This window comes from Neomonachus schauinslandi, chromosome 14 (genome assembly GCF_002201575.2).
Source record: "Neomonachus schauinslandi chromosome 14, ASM220157v2, whole genome shotgun sequence".
Classification (NCBI taxonomy): domain Eukaryota; kingdom Metazoa; phylum Chordata; class Mammalia; order Carnivora; family Phocidae; genus Neomonachus; species Neomonachus schauinslandi.
In genome coordinates this window covers 37,575,014-37,595,578 of record NC_058416.1, presented here as the reverse complement: position 1 = coordinate 37,595,578, position 20,565 = coordinate 37,575,014, and the positions used below count along the sequence as shown (strand labels likewise).

The following is a 20,565-nucleotide window of genomic DNA, read 5'->3' as shown; positions in this document are numbered from 1 at the left end:
CTCCCTGGCCCATATCTTGACGCTCAATGCCATGTCCTACACTTATTCTCACTTTATTTTTCCCAGTTCTTCTCCTGGAAGTCACACTCCCGGAAGCCCAGATAACAATTGGCCCATGGGTCAGTAACTGCCCCCACTTTTTTTCCCCCTTAATGCGTTAGAATTGGACAAGGGGTACCTATCTCTTTCTACTACTCTTTTTAAGATCTTTCAAAACAAAGATGAGTTAGAATTCTTTCAAGCACCAGGAGTCACGCCATAATGTCCTAAAGCACTTTGGATTGATCAGACTCAAGTTTCGGCCTGACACATGAATATTAAGTGTATAGACCCAGGCATGCTGGCTTCTACCCTGTGAGGAGCCCATCACTGCATTCTCCTCGACATCTTTCCTGTTTGCCTGGCCTCAAGAGACCCCCATGAGCCTTCTGGCACTGTCTCCCTGGGCAGTTGCTTTGCAGGTACACCCACTGTGACCGGCCGCTCTCTTTCGCCAACAGTTGGTGCTTCCTACAAAACAAAGCTACATTTGATTCTCACCAACTCCCGGCCTTCTTCCCCTAAACCAGCCCACATAAGCAATTATACTTCCTTTATTTGTGTATCCATGTACGTCCATACATGTTTTGGTGGGGCGAGTATCCTTACCTTTTATCAAATCATTAAAAGGATCTAAAGCTTAAACTATGGCCTAGACAGCATTGCACTGCTTAATCAGCTAATACATCCTGTCATTTTGAAGCCTCGTTATTGAGAAGCTAAAGTTAACTCAGTCATTTGAACAATATTTGGAATTACAATCTTAAAATTTTTCAAAGTGTTTTACTCTTATAAATGTTTTACTCTTTACATTTACAAACATTTACAAAATGTTTTACTCTTATATATACAGTATAATCTCACTATTGTAAGTGGGGCTCAAAAATTTTGTTACAAAATGGAGGTTGTCCCATTGCAAGATTAATGAAAATAATCAGTCTTCTACTTATGGAGGGAGGGAACTTTTCACTTATTTGTTTTCAAGTATTAGACATGTAGGAAAAAGAAACAGACCTATGTTTATGAACTCTGACATCTTACACGGAATTGAGAAAGTTCCAAATGATCAGAAGGCAGTCATTTCCTAACACCTATCCCCCAGAAGCTAAGAACTGAGCAATCCCAGTAGGAGGACAGAGATACCTCTCTCTCTAGCGTTAGGGACTGCCATAGTTCCACCATGACCAAGTGGCTATATCTTAACATTATTCCTCTTGAAAAATATAGACACACACACACACACACACACACACACACACACAATACCATTGTCCCAAAGGCACATCATATTGAATAAAAGGTGGTGTTCTGAAAAATCGTGGGTCCCAATGAACTGCTGGTAGCATCAGTATTGACAGCCACCTTCTTAGAGTGATCTCCCCTTAGAAGAGGTCCTTCTAATCGAGCTCCTAGACAGGGCTCCCCAGTCCTTCAGAAACATTTTAATAACTTCGAACCCCACATTACAGAGTTCAGATTTTCATCATCTTCCTTCCAAAAGGTTCCTTTCTACCCACGCCAAGTTGCTCCCAGACGTGCTCTGAAATCCTTAAGCCATTACTACTAATAAGGGGCAGATGAGGGTGATAGCAGGTGCTAATGAGCAGGAGTCCCAGCCTCTTACTAAACCAAATGAAAGCAAACAAAACCAAATGTCCTTAAATGTCAGGTACACTCTTACCCCAGAACAGCAAGTCCCTTCCTGACTTGACAGTACCACTCAGAGTCGTTCTTCCTGGAATAAAAATGGTTTTCTCAAATTTTTTTTTTTAAAGATTTTATTTATTTATTTGAGACAGAGAGAATGAGAGAGAGAGAGCACATCAGAGGGGGGAGGGTCAGAGGGAGAAGCAGGCTCCCTGCCGAGCAGGGAGCCCGATGCGGGACTCGATCCAGGGACTCCAGGATCATGACCTGAGCCGAAGGCAGTCGCTTAACCAACTGAGCCACCCAGGCGCCCTCTCAAATTTTTAATGGCATTTTCTATTTCTTCAATTTTGCCTCTTTAGGTACCCATATCACTGTATGTAAATGTTTAGGTATATTGACATTCCCCAAAGAATTAATTATCTTCTCCCTGGGCTCAAGGTACATTTTTAAAGTGGGTCTTACAAACAAGAGAAACATATAACAAAACAACATAAGAATTCCACCCTAATGTTCTGCCGGTAGGTTTATGGTCAAACTCAACTCGTATTCTATTTCTAGCTCAAACATGGCTGCGTATCGGGAGCACCTGTGGTGCTCTTAAAAACACAAGTGCTCCGTTCCAACCCCAGCTTCAGTAGATCCAGGTATTTGCATTTTTACAAGGTCTCCAGGCTAGTGTGATGGGCAGTCGCAGCCAAGTACCTATGGTTGGTACTTTGGAGGGGAGATCAAATCCCTGATAATGCATCCAGCTGGTCATTATACTAAAATAGTGAGCTCATACCTCTTGCCCCCCAATTACAAGACCCAAGTTCCAAGAGCAGAAGATGACATTCAAAGTAAAAGAAATCCGAAGCCCATTATAGCCATTTATTTTAGTAACAGCATTTTCCTACTTACAGGGGCTCATCTTGATAAAGGACTGGGAAGTAAAAGCAAGTGCAATTATACTTTGCCTCGGGAAAGAGCTCTGAATACTTTTTTATTATATTGCCAAAGATGAGGACGAGAATGTAAATCTGCGAAAGTCGTATCAGAGGCCTCTTTCATTAACAGAAATGGAAACAGGCATTTATATGCCACCAATAAATCAATTAAAGGAGGAAAGGAGCTTGAAATGGCCTTCACTGCAGTTATTATCTTGGGGGATTGCAGGGCCTGGTGATTGCTGAAGCCAGCACCCTTCTGTCATCCCCCTGGAGCAAAGCAAAGGGAAATAAGGCCTGGAAACAGGCTCGTCATACTAAGCACAAAGTCTGCAGGTCTTAAGTGTTTGCTCAAGCGGAGCAGAGGCAAAGCAGAGCCAGACATTTCTAAAAGCATTGTCGGCTTTCGTGGATTTAAAACGTGAGAGCGTGAGCCAGTGTGTGAGTTGGTGTGTTTCTACGTATCTGGGTTTACATCAGCCTGGACACTGGGAATCATTTTGATCTCCATGATTATGTCCAGTAAAACTCTGTTTTAGTATAGGAGGATTCCGTTAGGGAGAAGCACACGAAGGAATCTCTCCTGCAGTTTGAGAGAGCTGTGGACCCTTCCCCTTCGCCTCCTTTTGGCCTGTCAATCACCAAGCTCTAGCAATTTCTTTTCGCTTACTAGTTTCAGGAAATCTTAATTTGTATTGAACAGTGGCAGCTGGAGTAAGATTACTGGCGATTAGAATTCATCCCAGCCTAGGAATTTAAAAATTAAAAGCCAAAAAAAATGGATTAAATGTCTTCCCCTTCCAGAAAATGGTTTTTTTTGGGAAATATTTTTTTACCTGCCTGAGTCTCAAGTTCTTCAGCTGTAACTGGGGAATAATAATATCTCCCCAAATTCTTCACAAGGTTATACAGGAGAAGCATTTTATAATCTTCAGGAAGTTATACAAATGTAAGACACCATCAGTTTCAGATTTTACGTTTAAAACTCTTATGTCATGTGGCATAGAAATGTGTGTTTAGTATGGGTGATGTTGGATTAAAGAAGTGTCATGAAGGAAGTAACTCAAGAATGTGATATTTCAATGTGAACTTATTCTCACTATGCCAAAATGCAATTCACATTTCTTCTAACACTCTGTGCCCTGTATTTTGATTTATTCTCTATTTCTTGCTGGTTCCCTCACTGTTCCACTCTTATTATTTCGTCTGTCCCCCACAAATAGCAGCAGAGAGCGGGAGCCCTCCCTATCCAATTTTGTGGCCCCCTTTTCATGACGATGCTGGAAGAAGGAGACTTGATGAGCTCACTTTCTATGAAGTCATTACTGCAGCAGATTGCTTTCTCCAGTGTGTGACATAGTGTGGGAGAGCAAAGACTGAGTTGCCCTGCTCCACCATTCTTCATGGAGAGCACAAATCACCAAGTCCCATTGCATGCACCCTGAATCTCAAATCAATCCTTTAGCGTAAGGCATAATATTCTTGCTCCTGAATCACAGAAGTTTCCAGCAAACTGAACTCTTCCCTTAATCATGTGCTCACACCCCTACCCTCCTACCTGCCCGATCTTTCCTCCACTCAGTATGCTGGAATCTCCTTGCCAAAACCTAAATCTGTACACATCAGTTTCCTACTTAACCACGGTAGCATCTGATCTTCTGGAAAGCCCTACACTGTCCAGATGTGAGAATAGACCTTCTAGATCTGATGCCTGTTCTGGCATCTGTACTCACACTTGCACTCAGCAATACTGAATTATTCCCAGTTCCCATATATTCTTGTTAAAGCTCCATGATTTTTCCATGATTACCTCTAACTCTGATTACCGTTTCCTCCATTCATTTCCATCTGGAAAATTCTTGTTTGTCCTATAAACTCTGTTCTGGAGTCACCCTTCGATGCCTCCCTCAGATTTCCCAGAAGTAAATTACTATATTTAGTATGTATTTTTATTATTGTACATATTACACCAAATACAATTCTCATTTGGAATAATTTGTCTCTCCTTCTAAACTGTGAGCTTCTTAAAAGCAAGGATCATGTCTTATTCATCTTTGGATCTTGAGAAACTAGCAGAGTATCTGACAAATTATAGCTACCTTATAAATATTTCTTAAGTAAATGAAATGGGTAGATTCTCATAAGTGAAAACAATGCACACCCTGTATAATTCATGGGACTGAACCCTAGTAAAGGAAATGACTTAATGGGGCTCATCACTTATTCATCACCTGTTAGTTCCTTTTGCTATTTTGACATTTATGCAATCTGGTAAATTCTAAGGTTGCAAGCATCTTGTCTACATGAAGGAGTAACTGAAACTCACCAAATTAGGCCTGTTGGTGAGCCACACACCTTGTGACATTAGTATTGTCAAAGATGGGTTCTTTTCCCCTTCATCTCCTCTATATGACTTTGGGCAGCTGTTGTAATTCTGAAATTCATGAAAAGCAGAGCTTCGTGACAATTTCAGAAGCAAAATTTCTCTCTGCAAAACCCTCCCACCTTCCGCTACTGAAAGTTTTGCTCTTCATTCTTGCTAAGAAGAAAGTCAAGCATTATGTATATCAAGTCCCACTGATCAGAGTTAAATTGGAAACTAAGGAGCCCATGATGGTGCTTCCTTGCCTGTTCGATTCATGAACAGACTCTGTCCATCAGTCCCTCTGTTGAATCCATGTAATCAGTAAACTAGCATGCCTTCCCTTTTTTACTATTATGACTGTGATCAACGGGTAATAAATGTGTATTCTCAATTTTATCTAATAGTGCTGCTTCCCAGGAAACTTTAGTGGTGAAATGAGAAATGTGTTGTTTTCCTTTTATATTTATAATTAAATTCCATGCTTTTTATTATTTTACACGACTGAGTTTTTCCTTCTTGTCCTTATAAGGTACACATTTTACTTAGAAGTGAGAATTAATTCCTGTTATGTAACTAATTATGGTTCTTTCATGAGTTAATTAATCACAAAATGATGATGAATAGACCAAACGGTGACATCAATGTAGTTTGCATCTATTTTAGCTTCTGTTTCATAAGACAAGATTTTGCTTTAAAATGTATGGTCCTAGATTATAAGAGATATAAATTAGTCTCCTTCATTTCAAATAATTAATTTCTGAAGCTAGTGCAATCTGAATTGAACTCTTCTGTGAATCGGTTTTGGGAAATATCATTAAAAGTCTATTTTGTGGAGAACAAACTTAGCTCTTATTGTTCTTCCTCTATTTTTTTTTTTGTTTCATTCATTTTTTTTTCAATAAATACTAACTGGACATATCATTTACTGATTGGATTTTGCTAGGCACTGTGAAGAATTTAAAATGTTTGAAGTCACCGCCCTCAAAAACCTTACAGAGAAACATACAGAAAGTTAACTAGAAAAGAGATGTCACAAACGGTACCAGTTGAGGGGTACAGGCAGTAAGGGCTGTGGGTTTGGAGGCCAGTCTTTCCTTCCCTGACATTTTCAATCAGAGCTTTCCAGCTTGCCATCCTTTGTGATTTATTTTTAGCAGTTCTTTTCATCTCATTCCAACATACAGACAGATGCAGGAACATATCACTGGTTCTATCCTCTGTCTCTCTATTGCTTCAACATTACTTCTAAGCTCTTGAAATAAAAATTGGAAGTTGTATCCAGACTATTTTGTGAATGTCAGATTATTATCTACCCACTTCCTCTGGAGGAAAGGAGATAGGGTTCTGTGAATCAGGAAGGGTGTGATCTCTATATACTAACCATACCTGCATATTTAAAATCATAAAAAGAAAGTACTTGACTGTGTTCAGCACTGAATTGTTACCAAATTGAAGACACTTCATTAACAACCCTATTCTTTTCCAGTTATTATTTAGGCCAGACCCTGGGTACGTCATCACCCATGGTGAATGGGAACACACTCTTCCCTAAACTCTGTAAACCAAAGCTGTTCCATGCCCTTCTTTCCCTTCCTGTCAGTAGGCAAATCATCCTTCACTCATAGAAACAACTGGTGAGGCTCTTTGACCAGAATAACTGGCATCACATTGGTTTTCACCAATATTTTCTTTTACCCTTAGGTGAGTTATTTTGTACACAGCTCCATTATCTTTTGACCTGTCTTCTGCAACCCAGTTCTGTTAAATTTACCCTCAGGTAGTCAATGTCTCTCACACTCACGTATCTTTCCACTACTATGGCTATAATTACTTCCTAGTGGTTTCATTGCTTCTATGCTTTTTATCTGCCTGGCTAGAGTATAAGCACCTTGGGGGTAGGAACTGTGACTTGATCATTGTTGTATACCTAGAACTTAATTTGGTTCCTGGATATAGAAGGCACTCAATAAAGATTTGTTAAGTGAATTTTCAGCATTGAGAAGAAGGGATAGTGGGCTGTGGAGGCCAGAGGAAAGGCACCAAGCCCAGACAATTATAGAATTAGGGAGGATTTCAGAGGAAGATCCACCTAAACTAAGAGCTGAAAAGTTATTGCGAGTTAGCCAGGCATAGGGAGCAGGGGATCTGGACCAAAAAATAGCACAGACATAGAACCATATTTGAGAAAGAGCAGGGTCCATTGAAAGACAGGCAAAAAGATCAGCTATGCCTTCTGTTTATTGCCCCTGAGAATCAGAACAGGGTGGTATATGTGTATATGTATTTGCATGTGTGAGAAAGGAAACTTAAGTTTTTCAAAAGCTTAATTAGATACAATAAAAAATCAACTCCAGCAACCTGTAAAACCCTTAATATTTCCCCCAAATTCCTCTATCGAGCTAAACAACATTTCCATTAACTTTCTCATTTCTTCTTTCTCCTCAAGTCAAATTTTAATTTTTTTAAACATTTTTTGATTCTCTGTTTTATCTGTTGGCATTTTCATAGCACTTTTTAAATGATTACTGCAGACAGTAGTATGGTTAAGCAGAGAGATGTGAACCTAACCACCTTGCATGAAATTATTATGCATAGAAAAACTATTGCAAGTTCCAAACACTCAACTTAGAGATCAATATTTAGAAAATAACCTGCATCCAAACTAGGGTTTGGGGTGCACAGGGACAACCTGCAGCAGAATATGGTGGAAGGCAAACTGGTCTTGGAGTCCAAATGTTTTCACCATTCACTTTACTAAATCTCATGAGATTCTCAATATCATCATTTCTTGAATGGAATCTGTAATATCCGCTCTATATTCTTCATAGGTATTCCCCCCAAATTGAAAGAGAAACTATATAGGAAATGAACCACCTAACAGATGGTGGATGGTTGAATTCAGTTTGGCACAAGGTCATCTGCTATTGTAGTTATTTTTATGTTAGAAAATAAAAATTTTATACCTCCTCTAACAATTGCAACAACATTGTGTATGGAAAAAATATGTATGGTGATTTAAATTAGTGAAAGTAAAGCTACACTTCTTAAATACTCAGTTTTAAATAGTTTGTCTCTGTGGCGTCACAACAGCAAGTGTGTTTACATAGAAATGGCTCTTTGCCTCATTAGCATGAGGGTAGTAACACTGTAACCATTTTGTCTCCTAGAATGATTGAAGATAGTGGGAAAAGAGGAAATACCATGGCAGAAAGAAGACAGCTGTTTGCAGAGATGAGTAAGTATAGAACTTTTAAGGAACACCCTATCGTTTCCATTGAACACTCATGGAAACACTGGAAATAACCACTTAATCCTTATGGCATTTGTGCTTTTCCTTAAAATCCTAAATCCCTTGTATAAAATGTACATTTGGGCAATTTTGCTTCCTATTAGGTAAGAGTGAAATTAGCGAATCATCACAATTTGTTACTAGACTGTATATTTTCTATGAAAGAAAAAGTTTTGCAGAGCCAAATGTATACATATATACATGGACACTATCAAGTCAACACTAGTGTTGGCACAACTATGGTCCACTAAATTTTAAACTCTGTGTTCATGTCCCCACAATATCACTGTGTCTGGCATATTATAGGCACTAGATAAAAGTTTGTGAAATGAATTATTGAATGTTTTAACTGCAAAATGACATCATATGTTCCTGTGGGAAAGAAGAATCAGGCATGATCACCAGACCAAACTATACACTGTCATTTGGACTTTATGGAAAGGGGAAGAGTCTGTCCCACAAACAGTTCCTAAAAAGTGAAAAGGAAAATAAAGTTAAAAAGAGTTTGGAGGTGGGGCGGCTGTGTGGCTCAGTCAGTTAAGCATCGGACCCTTGGTTTCGGCTCAGGTCATGATCGTAGGGTCCTAGGACTGAGCCCGAAGTCAGGTTCCACACTAGATGGGGAGACAGCTTGAAATTCTCTCTCTCCTTCTCCCTCTGCCCCTCCCCCCCTACTCACACGCATGCTCTCTCTGTAAAATAAATAAATAAATCTTAAAAAAAAAAAAAATAGAGCTTAGAGGTAACCTGCTACATGAGGGAGACCAAACCAAAACTATACTTACCTCAGTGGAGAATCCATTAAATAAAGGTTATTGATTTATGGAAATGCCTGGTTGCCATGTAAGTAATTGGCTGGTAGTGTCTCCATTACAGACCATAGTTTCTTTCTTTTTTTTTTTTTTAAAGAGAGAAGTAGAGCATGCACCAGCAAGGGTGGTGGGGCAGAGGGAGAGGGAGAGAGAAACTTAAGCAGGCTCCACGCTCAGTGCAGAGCCCAACTTGGGGCTCAGTCTCACGACCCTGAGATCATGACCTGAGCTGAAATCAAGAGTCTGACACTTAACCGACTGAGCCACCCAGGTGTCCCACAAACCATTGTTTCTTATTCATAAAGAAGAAGAACTTGTCGTGGTGGGGGGCACACATCTCAAATTCAATGTAAAAATATACTCCTCTTATTGTCTTTTTATCTCTCCTTCCTTGCATAAGGAATAAGGATGAGCAGAAGTGAGTAGTTAGCCTTCCTCTCTGAGAAAGCAGTAGACAAAATTAGGTTTCTACTGAAGACTGGAACTGATTTGGCAAGAAGGAGGGTTGGGAGCAGATAAAGGAAGTCCCCAGATAATAAGATTCACATTTTTCTTTATCATTTCCCAATAATCTGGAGGCACCAAGACAGCGTTAGAGCTAACAAAAAGGAAAGAAAATTGACATTGATGTGAGGAACCTCAATCATGCTCCTTGCTTTTTCCACTTTCAGAGACCCGTCTGTAGCGCCTGAGAGAGTTGCAGCCATGACCTTCCAATTTCCTCGGCCACGTTTGGTCCTGTATCTTCACTTCTGGCATGGCTAGCCACCTGGAATGGTGCCCTTTGTTAAATGTAACCAAGGAAGGAACCTAATGACCTCTGCCTGTCTCCACAAAATGCAGGCCAGCATGGGTGTCCTCCCATACCATAGATTCTCAGACTGAAAGTCTGGAGCCCCAAACATCATGGGCCAGTGCTTTGTCAGAAAAAGAAAAATATATTAATATTTAACCTAACAAAGCAGTAAAGTCTTGGGGGGAAGTATTTGAGTTTATCACTGTTACATTAGAGATGTTTCAGCCAACACACTGCAAGAATTATAAAAGTGTGCTTATTTCATGATTTTGTAAATAACTTACCCAAATTTAAGTACACTGTCCCAGTTCCTTCTAAACCTGGTGAAGTCCTTGGCACAGACAAATATGGATGTCACAAATGTCAAAGGATGATTGACCTAAGTTTTATAGCCACAGAAACAGAAAAGCTCTAAATTTTTCAAACGAGAGAGACATAGGAAAATTGTGCATTCATTTCCCAAATGGTAACTTTATCTTCTCATAGAAACTTCTCCGGGATGTCATGCACTTTACTGAATCATTTTATGAGTTCTTCTGATTAGTGATTGGAAGAGTTAAGCAAGCCACACAAATGTGTGTCTTTCTTCCTTGGGTATGCTAAATAATAGACTCAGATGTTGACCAAAAATGGGAAAACACATCGTACCTTAACAATGCTTTCATGAGCATCCTATTTAGATTGACACTAAGTAGGACATGTCCACAGTAAGTGGGATTCTGCCAGATAAGACAACTGGCGGATTTCAAAGGAAGAATTGATGTTGATAGGTAGGCTGTCATACAAAAGAGAGAGGTGATCTCCTTGAGAAGGTGTTAAATAGTTGAAAAATATATGGGTTACCCCAGCAGCTCTATCAGCAAAACACCAAAAAAAAAAAAAAAAAAAAAAAACAAAGAAACTGTTATCAGGGAAGACTGACATCAGGCCTTGGAAAGTAAGTTCCCCCAGGAATCTGTGAGGGAGCTAAAAAGGAAAGAAGAAATTGTAAATCCGGTCAGCTAAGTATTTTCTAGAAATAATTTTTTTAAACAGCAAAAGAAAGTGCCAAGGAGAGTCTTTGTTTTGGAAATTACAAATGCCAAAGAAAAATTGCACATGAAGGAGTTAAGGCAGGGAATACTTTATTCAAGATCATTGCAATGCAGTCAGGACCTACTGCAAGAGAAAAGAGATTGAACTCAACTCCCTAGAAGAGTTTTTATTTATTTATTTATTTTAAGATTTTATTTATTTGACAGAGACACAGCACGAGAGGAAACATAGGCAGGGGGAGTGGGACGGAGAGAAGCAGGCTTCCCGCGGAGCAGGGAGCCAATTCGGGGCTCTATCCCAGGACCTGAGCCAAAGGCAGATGCTTAACGACTGAGCCACCCAGGCGCCCCCCTGGAAGAGCTTTTAAGTACTGGGGTGAGCTATTGCAAGAGTCCTGAAGATTAGTAGTGGGGAAGGTGGTCAATTGTGTTTGCTAATTGTCCGAATTAGAAAGTTAGGCTTCTACCCTCCAGAAGAGAATCAGAGATCTCCTTCAATGATTGCATTTCAAAGGTTTGGCTCCCATGTCCTTAAGAAAGATATTCCTGGGCTGTAAAACTGGCAAGAGGCTGGGAGATTACTTCGCAATGGGGCAGACAAAGAATTTGCAATGAAAAGTTTTCTAAAATAAATGCTCTAAGGAAAGGAGGTCAGAGGCCTTGGGTCGGGAAAAAGCCTGTCTGAAGTTTAGTCAGGCTGAGGGGAATGTTAAGGCATCTTGGCCTTACAAAGGCCAAAGAACAAAGGGCACAAACAACAGAAAATAATAATTCACAAGAAGAGCAGTTGATAAGAAATTTAGGCAAATTCAGGTGATTACAGCACATCTGATTTAAACATCTACTCTGAGCTCATAACCACAAGCAGCAGAAGCAAGAAGAAATGGTAAAGAAAGGAAATTAAGGATAGCATGGACTCACAAATAAGAAAAAAAAGACTAGCCTTATGTTAAAAACAAAACAAAACACTAGCCCTATGGCCACCAAAGAAATTGATTTGTTAAAGAAATTCTAGACAAGTTGCCCTTAACCAAAAATTCCCTTCAGTATAATGCCCTAATTATCAGTTTATTTAGTACCTTAAATTAAAACTAAAAAGACTAGTTAAAGGTAAATGTCATCCTCACATGGACTTTTCAGCCATCAAATAAGTTTATCAGCTCAAATAAGTTTATCAGATTGGCTTTTAGCAGATAAATTTTTTGTTCTTGAAATTAAATCACCTCTGTTTTTCTGCTCTCAGAGGACATCACTCTGCCTAATATGACATTTATGAACGTGTCACTCATCTATTGTGAACGTCTCCTAAGGACAAACCATAGACCTTTACCTTCAAATCCATTCACCTTAGATGCTGAATAAATGTTGGTTTACAAGCCTACAGGGCACAGGATAGGTATGTTTTAATCAGAGGAGAGTGATTGGAAAACATTCTTTCAGAACTTGGAAGACTACCTACCGAGATAAAAAAGGTCCTGAGGAGAAATCAGAGGGATACCACTGCCTTTGAGCAGAGGAGGGATGGAAAATCAAAGAGAGGCAAATGTTGGTACTCAACAAACCCTTGAATTGTTCAAAGGCAGATAGTTCTTCAGAAAGTTGACTACAGTTAGCACATGGATAGTTGGAATGAAACCTAGAGTATGATTTTGCAATGCACACTATGACTTAGGAAAACTGATTTCAAAAACTCAGAAAAATGCCATGAATGAGACTGATACCATGAGCCCACCACACACCCTATAGGCCATGGTGGATACAGTGACTATTTTCACTTGCTTCTTCATTTCTCTTGCTCTTCAGCTTCTTTAAGATATTATTAATACCATGGGTCACTATCCTGGAAATACTCTCTTATGTCACCACTCCAGTCTGCTCTTCTGCTTTTTTTGACCATTCTACTTCTCTTTTTCTGTCTCTTGGCACCTTCCAGACACCCTTAAGCCAGATTTTACCAAAGTTTTGTTCTTGATCAATTCCATTTATAACTTTACTTTCTCTCAAGGCTTCACCATTATTGTTATGGCTCACAAGTTCCAAGGAGTCCTTCAAAGCCACCTCCCATATTCTCATAAGTTAGCTTATCCAGAATAGTCAGTATATAAACTCAGTGTCCCTTCTAGCCTTGCTCCCTGTCAAGGTTTCTACTAATGAAGCAGCTTGAGGTGGGCTCACCATTAATTCCACTAAGTGCCCCTAACTATATGCAGAGTATCCTCTTGGAAAAACATTCCCAGTCTTGGCCCAAGATAAATTGGTGCATTTTATATGTTTGTTAATAATTCTGGGAATGTATTCCATAGTCAGGAATTCTATATCTGTATATCCAGCTGCCACTGATAGATCCATTTGGACATCCCACAAGCACCTCAATCTCTGTAAGCCCGAAACTGAACTCTTCATTCACCCACCTATAAACCTATTCCTCCATGTTTTTACCTTAGCCCAGTGAGGGCCTCCCCATCCCACTGAGTGTCCTAAGGTAGAAATGTGAGCATTATCCTTGACCCCCAAATTCCTCTCTCTCTCTCTCTTTCTCACACACAGACACACACACATGCACATACAGATCCAGTCAATCAGCAAGCATGGAAGAGTTCAGATACAAAGTTCATAGGCTTCATCTTTATTCTATAAATATTTGTTGGGTGAATTTGAAAAATGAATGAGATATTTAATTATCTGAATGACTATACCAAAGGCTTTATAATGAGCTATCAAAACATGAAAGGCAAACTATACATGAATTGTGTGAAACTATTCAGAATGTAATAAAATGAAAGCCAAAAATTAGGTAAGGTTGGTTGGTTGGATAAATAGATAGATGGATAAAAGGAGAAAAAAGAAAGAAAGAAGGTAGGAGGGAGGAAGGGAGGGAGAGAGTGAGGAAAGGAAGGACAGAGAGGAAGAGAGGAGAAAAATTTTGGAAGGAAGAACAAAAGAAAGGAAAAACAGAATTTGTAGAATATAGCAGTGTGATCAATTAGAATTTCTTTTTTTTTTTAAAGAGAGGAAGAGGTGGGGGGTAGGGGAGAGTGTGGGGCCAGACACAGGGCTTGATCTCACAATCCTGAGATCATGACCTGAGCCAAAATTAAGAGTGGAACGCTTAACTGACTGAGCTACCCAGGCAGCCCTGTAATCAATCAGAATTTCTTAAGTGCATCTTTGCTTTTGTCTTTATCACTTTCTTCCAAGTATAACATGGTTATGAGAGATTTGAGGAGATGGTACAAGAACATCAAGTTGCCTTAAGTGAATTAGCTTTACGTTTTTATTATGAAAAGTTTCAAATATATACAGGAGTCTAGAAAATAATATTCATCTCCACCCTTAATTATTTACCCCCAGCACCCTCTATATTATTATGAAGAAAATCTAATATATTAGATTTTAAATGAGTTGAATCTACATGTTTTAAAGAATTATATCCCAGTGGTATAATACTAAAAGAAAAAATACCATCCGTTTTTTTTTTTCAGAAATAATTAAGAGGACATTGCAAAAAAGAAAAAAATAGAGAAATACTATACTCATTTTTTTTTTGCTATACCCATTTTTTCTTAAAAAGGGAGAATATAGATTCTTGAGCATCTAGGGTATGAACTTTTAAGTTTTATGATAAGATGGATTTTTTTTTCAGATCACGTAATATAGTGCTAATCCTAGATATTTCAACATGCTAAGAACAAGGATTGCTCTACTGACTTCTTTATTCATTTATTAAAATTCTTTTTTATAAAGGAATTAAGTCAGCTAATTCCCCTTTTTAATGAGGCTACTAGACCGGTAGCTCAGGAAAATACTATGGCATAAAAATGAACCTTAATTTCAGCAAGATACTGGCAAAGTCTCTTACACTGTGCTTGTATTGGAGAAATGTGAGCTGAATCACTACAATGAGGTAGATTTATAGGTGGTGGTGTGACCCTGTCTGCAGGAATAAGTAATGGGTCAACTTGGAGGACAGCTTCTAGTAGCATACTGGAAGAGTCTATTTGTGGCCCTGTTCATGTCCTTGGTTTTAACCGACTTGGACACCGAAGACATGCAACTATTCCCATGGCAGCCTACAAACTTATAGACTTTTGAGAAGTAAGACCACACATGTAAAACTGGATTAAGTTTATGGTTTACTGGGGCAGAGACAAATAAATTTATTTTTTAAAAGTTGGATAAACAGAGCAAGAGCCAGTGCAGCATGTCTCAGCTCAGCTTTTTTGGGTCCCAGAACCATATGGATCCTGAGGTTGCCACTTAACATTGTTTTGTGCCAGGTGATGTGAAAAGCTAATGTCTGAAAAGCTAAGTTTCGTTGCTCACCCCATCCTGTCTGATATTCAGGGCTTACATCCTCAGCCAGGAAGAATTTATACAAATAGGAAACATCAAGAAACCCTCAGACCCCTTCCTGACTCGAACAAAACAGAGGGTCAGTTAAGTTCACATGGTGATAGGACAGGGAACGCAGTCAGTCTCCTGTCCCTAAGTATCATCTCTGTGCCCCTCTTGACTACGTGCAGTAGAGACGCACCTTTGTCAAATTGCCCCTAGGACCTCTGTGGGAAGGAGGTGCCAAGGAGCCAGTTTCTGTCCTCGGAGGATCCGGTCTTGCTGGAACTAAGACATTTAATTGTGTGCGACATTGCAGCCCTTTGATACCTGGGGCTTATCATTATTCTCCCAGAACTTACACAAATAATCTATGTCCCTAATGTCTTCTTTTAAAAACTTATTTACAGATACTGAGACTCTCTTGAATGTTGAGTCAGGCTCAGCATCAATAAAAATACATCTTCATCCAGAGGAAAAGGCAGATTTAGTGTTCAGGGATTTCTGATAGTCTCTCTGTCTCTAGAGAGTTCATGTTCCACAGAAGGACACGAAACTGGGAAGTCCCTTTGAAATGCCAGGGGCAAAATCAAAATTTTTAGAATGGTTACAAGCACGAGCTAAAAATTAAAAGAAACTAACCAGATAAATACACATCCTACCTTTAGCCTCCAAATAAGCATTTAACTAGAAAACAGAAAAATCTGACCAGATGTAGGTCCATATGATTTTTTAAAACCCGCTTTTTAATGAAAAGAGCCAGAAGAATGAGCCATTTATTTTTTTTAATTGCATTAGTAAGTGTCCTTATCAAAGTTGGTAATGATTGCTTTCTATATATTCTATATAGGCGAGGCAATAACTGTGGCATTTTAATTTTGTATATCTCATTCCGAGGAGATACGAGTCAGCCAAAGAGCAGGAAGACTAGAATGGATAAAGGTCTCAAAGCCATGTCTGATGATAATGAGAATCATAATAGCAACATGCATGTATTGAAGCCCTATTGTGTGCCTCCCTCTGTGGTAGACGTTGTGCTTGAAATGGCTATGGAATTGAACCTCTCCGATCTAAAAGGTCAAGAAGTTATGATCCCAGCTAAACTCTAAACTCCATGATGACAGGGGCATTTGTACATAATCTTCAGATGGTAATGAAGATGCTAGTCATGATCATGATAGCTGCTTCCCAATGCGTGAGAAATAAATTATCAAATGGCAGGGAGAAAAGATTATGTGTATCCAGAAAGGATCAAATGAATTGAACTTATCTGGATGCAAATTAAAGCTCAAATGTAAAAAAGAAATTTCTATCACTTGTTGTTGCTCAGAAATGGCATAAGAAATCTTTTAAGTAGTCCCACCTGCTATTAAGTGCTCACTAGGTGCAAGCTTCAGACATTACCAGCTGGTAAAACTGATATTGTTACCCCCATATACATGAAGAAATCAGACACCGAGTAAAAACTTGTCAAAGTTCACACAACTAGGAAATGAAAGATTAAGCCTTACTGACTTTAAAGTTACTTTATTTTTACTAAGTTATAATCATCCCTATCTTTGAAAATAATCTTAGGGGCGCCTGGGTGGCTCAGTCGGTTGGACGGCTGCCTTCGGCTCAGGTCATGATCCCAGGATCCTGGGATCGAGCCCCACATCGGGCTCCCTGTTCAGCGGAGAGCCTGCTTCTCCCTCTCCCTCTGCCTGCCTCTCTGCCTACTTGTGCTCTCTATCTCTCTGTCAAATAAATGAATAAAATCTTTAAAAAAAAAAAAAAAGAAAGAAAATAATCTTATATGGCCATTGTCCACATGTCCATCTCTTGAGAGCATGTTTAAGAGAATTCCCTCCTTGGGTGAGGGTAGGCTCTACCTATCTCTTTGATCCTTCAAGCACTGTGTCAATGAGCCTGTTTGTCAAGTAATGCACTCTCATAAAAATAAATGTTTAATGATCTGCTTCATAAAGCTATAAAGCAATGGGAATATTGATATCATTTTTAAATGAATCTAAAGAGATCAGTTTGATTCAAGGGGATCCTAAATGCTCTCAATGCAGGACACTTGCTAATTCATCCCGAGTTTCATTAGGAAAGCACTTAATTGACCTCCTAATATAATTATTTCTAGGCCACTTCATTTACCTCCTACCCTAACTATTCTATTTTGAAACATTTATGTAGCACTTTTACTGGTAAAGTTCAACACATGTCAAAATATAGCTCTGTGCCTTTATATCTGTTATGAACTATAAACATGGACTTAAGAAAGCCAAATATTTGAAAGCAGAGAAGAACAGACATTTGTTGAAAGTCTGCTATGTTCTAGACACAGTCTAGAGATCAGCTCATTCAGAAAAGGGTAGGAGGATCACCAGGAACTCCAGTGTGGATGTAGCAAGAAGCCCATCTGCAGAGCATTGTGAGGACACCAGCCCGAGCCTGGCAGAGGTTCTGGATAGAGTCATAGGAAATATTACTGGGTTGGTGGCATGGAAAGAACACACAGAGGGACTTGGCTGCTCAGCAGAACATTCAGACCTGGTGAGCAGCAGAAGCCGTGCTGGATTCTTGAGTAGAAGTGTAGAATGAGGAAAGTAGTTCAAGAATATGAGGACCGGGGGCGCCTGGGTGGCTCAGTTGGTTAAGCGACTGCCTTCGGCTCAGGTCATGATCCTGGAGTCCCGGGATCGAGTCCCGCATCGGGCTCCCTGCTCGGCAGGGAGTCTGCTTCTCCCTCTGACCCTCCCCCCCTCATGCTCTCTGTCTCTCATTCTCTCTGTCTCAAATAAATAAATAAAATCTTTAAAAAAAAAAAGAATATGAGGACCGTGCTCCTCTCTTTAGAGAGGAATGGGAAGCCACAGTATAAGAAAGAGTAGTGATTGTTTTTAGAAAGGAGTCTCCTCTGAGTTTGACGGGAAGGTTTGCAGGATACGCACTAGTAATAGTAATGAATGCACAGCCCGAACTATGTGCCAGGCAGTGTTCTCTGTGCTTAGGTGTAGTCATGCATTTGCCTTCTAATTCTGTGAAATAAGTAGTAGGAGTATCATCATCCCTAACTTCCAGATGAGAAAACTGAGGTTTCTAAAAGCAGTTGACCTGGACACCTGGGTGGCTCAGTCAGTTAAGCATCTGCCTTTGGCTCAGGGCATGATCTTGGGGTCCTGGGATCAAGCACCCACCCCCACCACCACCACCCCCCCACAGACTGCGCTCAGCAGGGAGTCTGCTTCTTCCTCTCCCTCTGCCCCTCCCCCCACTTGTGCTCTCTCTCCCTCTTTCTCTCCCCCCCCCTCAGATAGATAAATAAATAAATAACAAACAAATAAATAAATAATCTTATAAATAAAAAAATAAAAATAAATAAAAGCAGTTGGCCTAAGGTCACACAGGAAAGATACCCCATATTCAGTGAGTGCTCACCTCGCAGCCATATTCTGAGGACCAATCACAGTGCATTTAAAATGGTTATTTGATGACACCGCTATCATCTTGCTGTTTAAAGTCACAACTTGAGCAGATTGTTCTCGGAAGTGGCAGACACCACAGGACTGAGGTCGTGTTCCTCGGCCCATGAACATTGTCGACAACCAACATGCTGGCTACATGTGCTCTCTTCCCCTATAACCTGAGGGATATGAGGCAGACCTTTTCAAGTCTCAAAGTTGTATTCGTGTTCTAATAAAAATAAAAATCAAGTTAAGTGAATGGGTTATAATATCTATCGTCGTTTTCTTTATAAATATTACAAATCCCTTTCCACACACATGGCATACCATATGTGTACTTTTCTCTCCCCACCAGGGGCTCAAGATCTGGATCGTATCCGACTCTCCACCTACAGAACAGCATGCAAGCTTAGGTTTGTTCAGAAGAAATGCAACTGTAAGTATGCCAGTTGTTTGGACTGATTACCCTCCTGAATCCTATAGTTTATGTTTGTTACTTTGTTTATTAAAACTGGTTGTCTTGTAAGTGTTGATAAAAATATGTTTACACAGCAATAAAGAGTATCACGATGCACAAATGGCAGAGAGACTATCCTTAAGTAATTCTGAAGGCTTAATTGCTCTTAACTGCTAAAGTATTGAAATGGATAAGCCTCTGGATATACATGGAAATCCTGTCCTTGGGATTTTTTTTTTTTAAGATTTTATTTATTTATTTGACAAAGAGAGACACAGCGAGAGAGGGAACAGAAGCAGCGGGAGTAGGAGAGGGAGAAGCAGGCTTCCCGCTGCGCAGGGATCCTGATGCGGGGCTCGATCCCAGGACCCTGCGATCATGACTTGAGCCGAAGGCAGGCGCTTAACGACTGAACCACCCAGGCGCCCCCCCCCCCCTTTTTTTTTCCTTGGGATGGTTTAAATCTGGATGGATATTTTTCTTCTTTTCTCTAACCTTGGTATTGTCCATGCAGTGCCATCAGAATGGTTTCCATGAACATTATAAAACATAAAATATTAAGTCCTCTTTATATCTGTGTTTCCCTTACAAGTGTAGAAAAATGTTTACAAGCTCCTGGAAAGCACAGAAGTTTCTTTCTGAAGCTACAAAATTAGCCCTTTGTATCAGAGTATTAACTACATTTGCCTACATCAGACCACAGCATGAAAAGAGGCAATAATACTTGATTAAACAAAGGGACTTGCTTCGACTTGTTCCCAAATTTTAAAATGTCAGCAGCCACTAGGTCACTAATCACAGAGGGCCTTTTGCATCTTCTACTGCATCACTGCCCCCATCGGATCCCCACATCCATTTTTCTGGAGAGCAAAATTGCCTCATAGTTCATGTATATGAACTTACTCTTTTCTTTTTGAAAACTGACTGCTGTAAAAATTAATAACTGTTCTCATTTTCTAATTAGTATTGGATGGATTAGAAAAATGAAAGCCCTAATGTTCTCCTGAGTACTTACACACAGTTTTTGCATGTGGCATAGGACTTAGACACGGTGAATGTGGAAACCAGCCATTTCCACACCTCTACCCTCCCGGAGTCTCCAGCCGATGTTCCGTGGGGCCCTGGGCAGGCTCCCCAGATCATGACTATGCAGGTGGGCAGGCAGTATGTGGTTAGTCTTCCAGTTGCTCATCTATAGCTTATTCCTCAGCTTCAGTGGCTAGAAATGGAGCTGAAATTTGGGGCAGGAAGAGAAGGGGTTAAACAAAGGTTGGCCAGATACCAAAGACATGTTTGACTCCTTACAGGAAGCTAAACCCATCCCAAAAAGGCGGGAGGGTCGAGGTGTGGAAATGGCTGGTTTCCACATTCACCGTGTCTAAGTCCTATGCCACATGCAAAAACTGTGTGTAA

The 20,565-nt window shown here is 39.9% G+C and overlaps 1 protein-coding gene across 18 annotated transcripts in view; it reads left to right on the top strand.

The window, feature by feature from the left end:
* The window catches only part of DTNA (dystrobrevin alpha), a 241,645-nt gene that overhangs the window by 116,113 nt on the left and 104,967 nt on the right, over nt 1-20,565 (top strand). For 17 of the 18 annotated variants that reach the window (XM_044921100.1, XM_021686297.1, XM_021686296.1 and 14 more), the window contains exons 1-2: nt 8,149-8,215; nt 19,051-19,131. In XM_044921100.1, coding sequence (XP_044777035.1) covers nt 8,149-8,215; nt 19,051-19,131 — 148 coding nt within the window. Of the gene's footprint in view, nt 1-8,147; nt 8,216-19,050; nt 19,132-20,565 lie in introns of those variants that run through there. The other variant, XM_021686304.1, reaches the window with a different exon arrangement.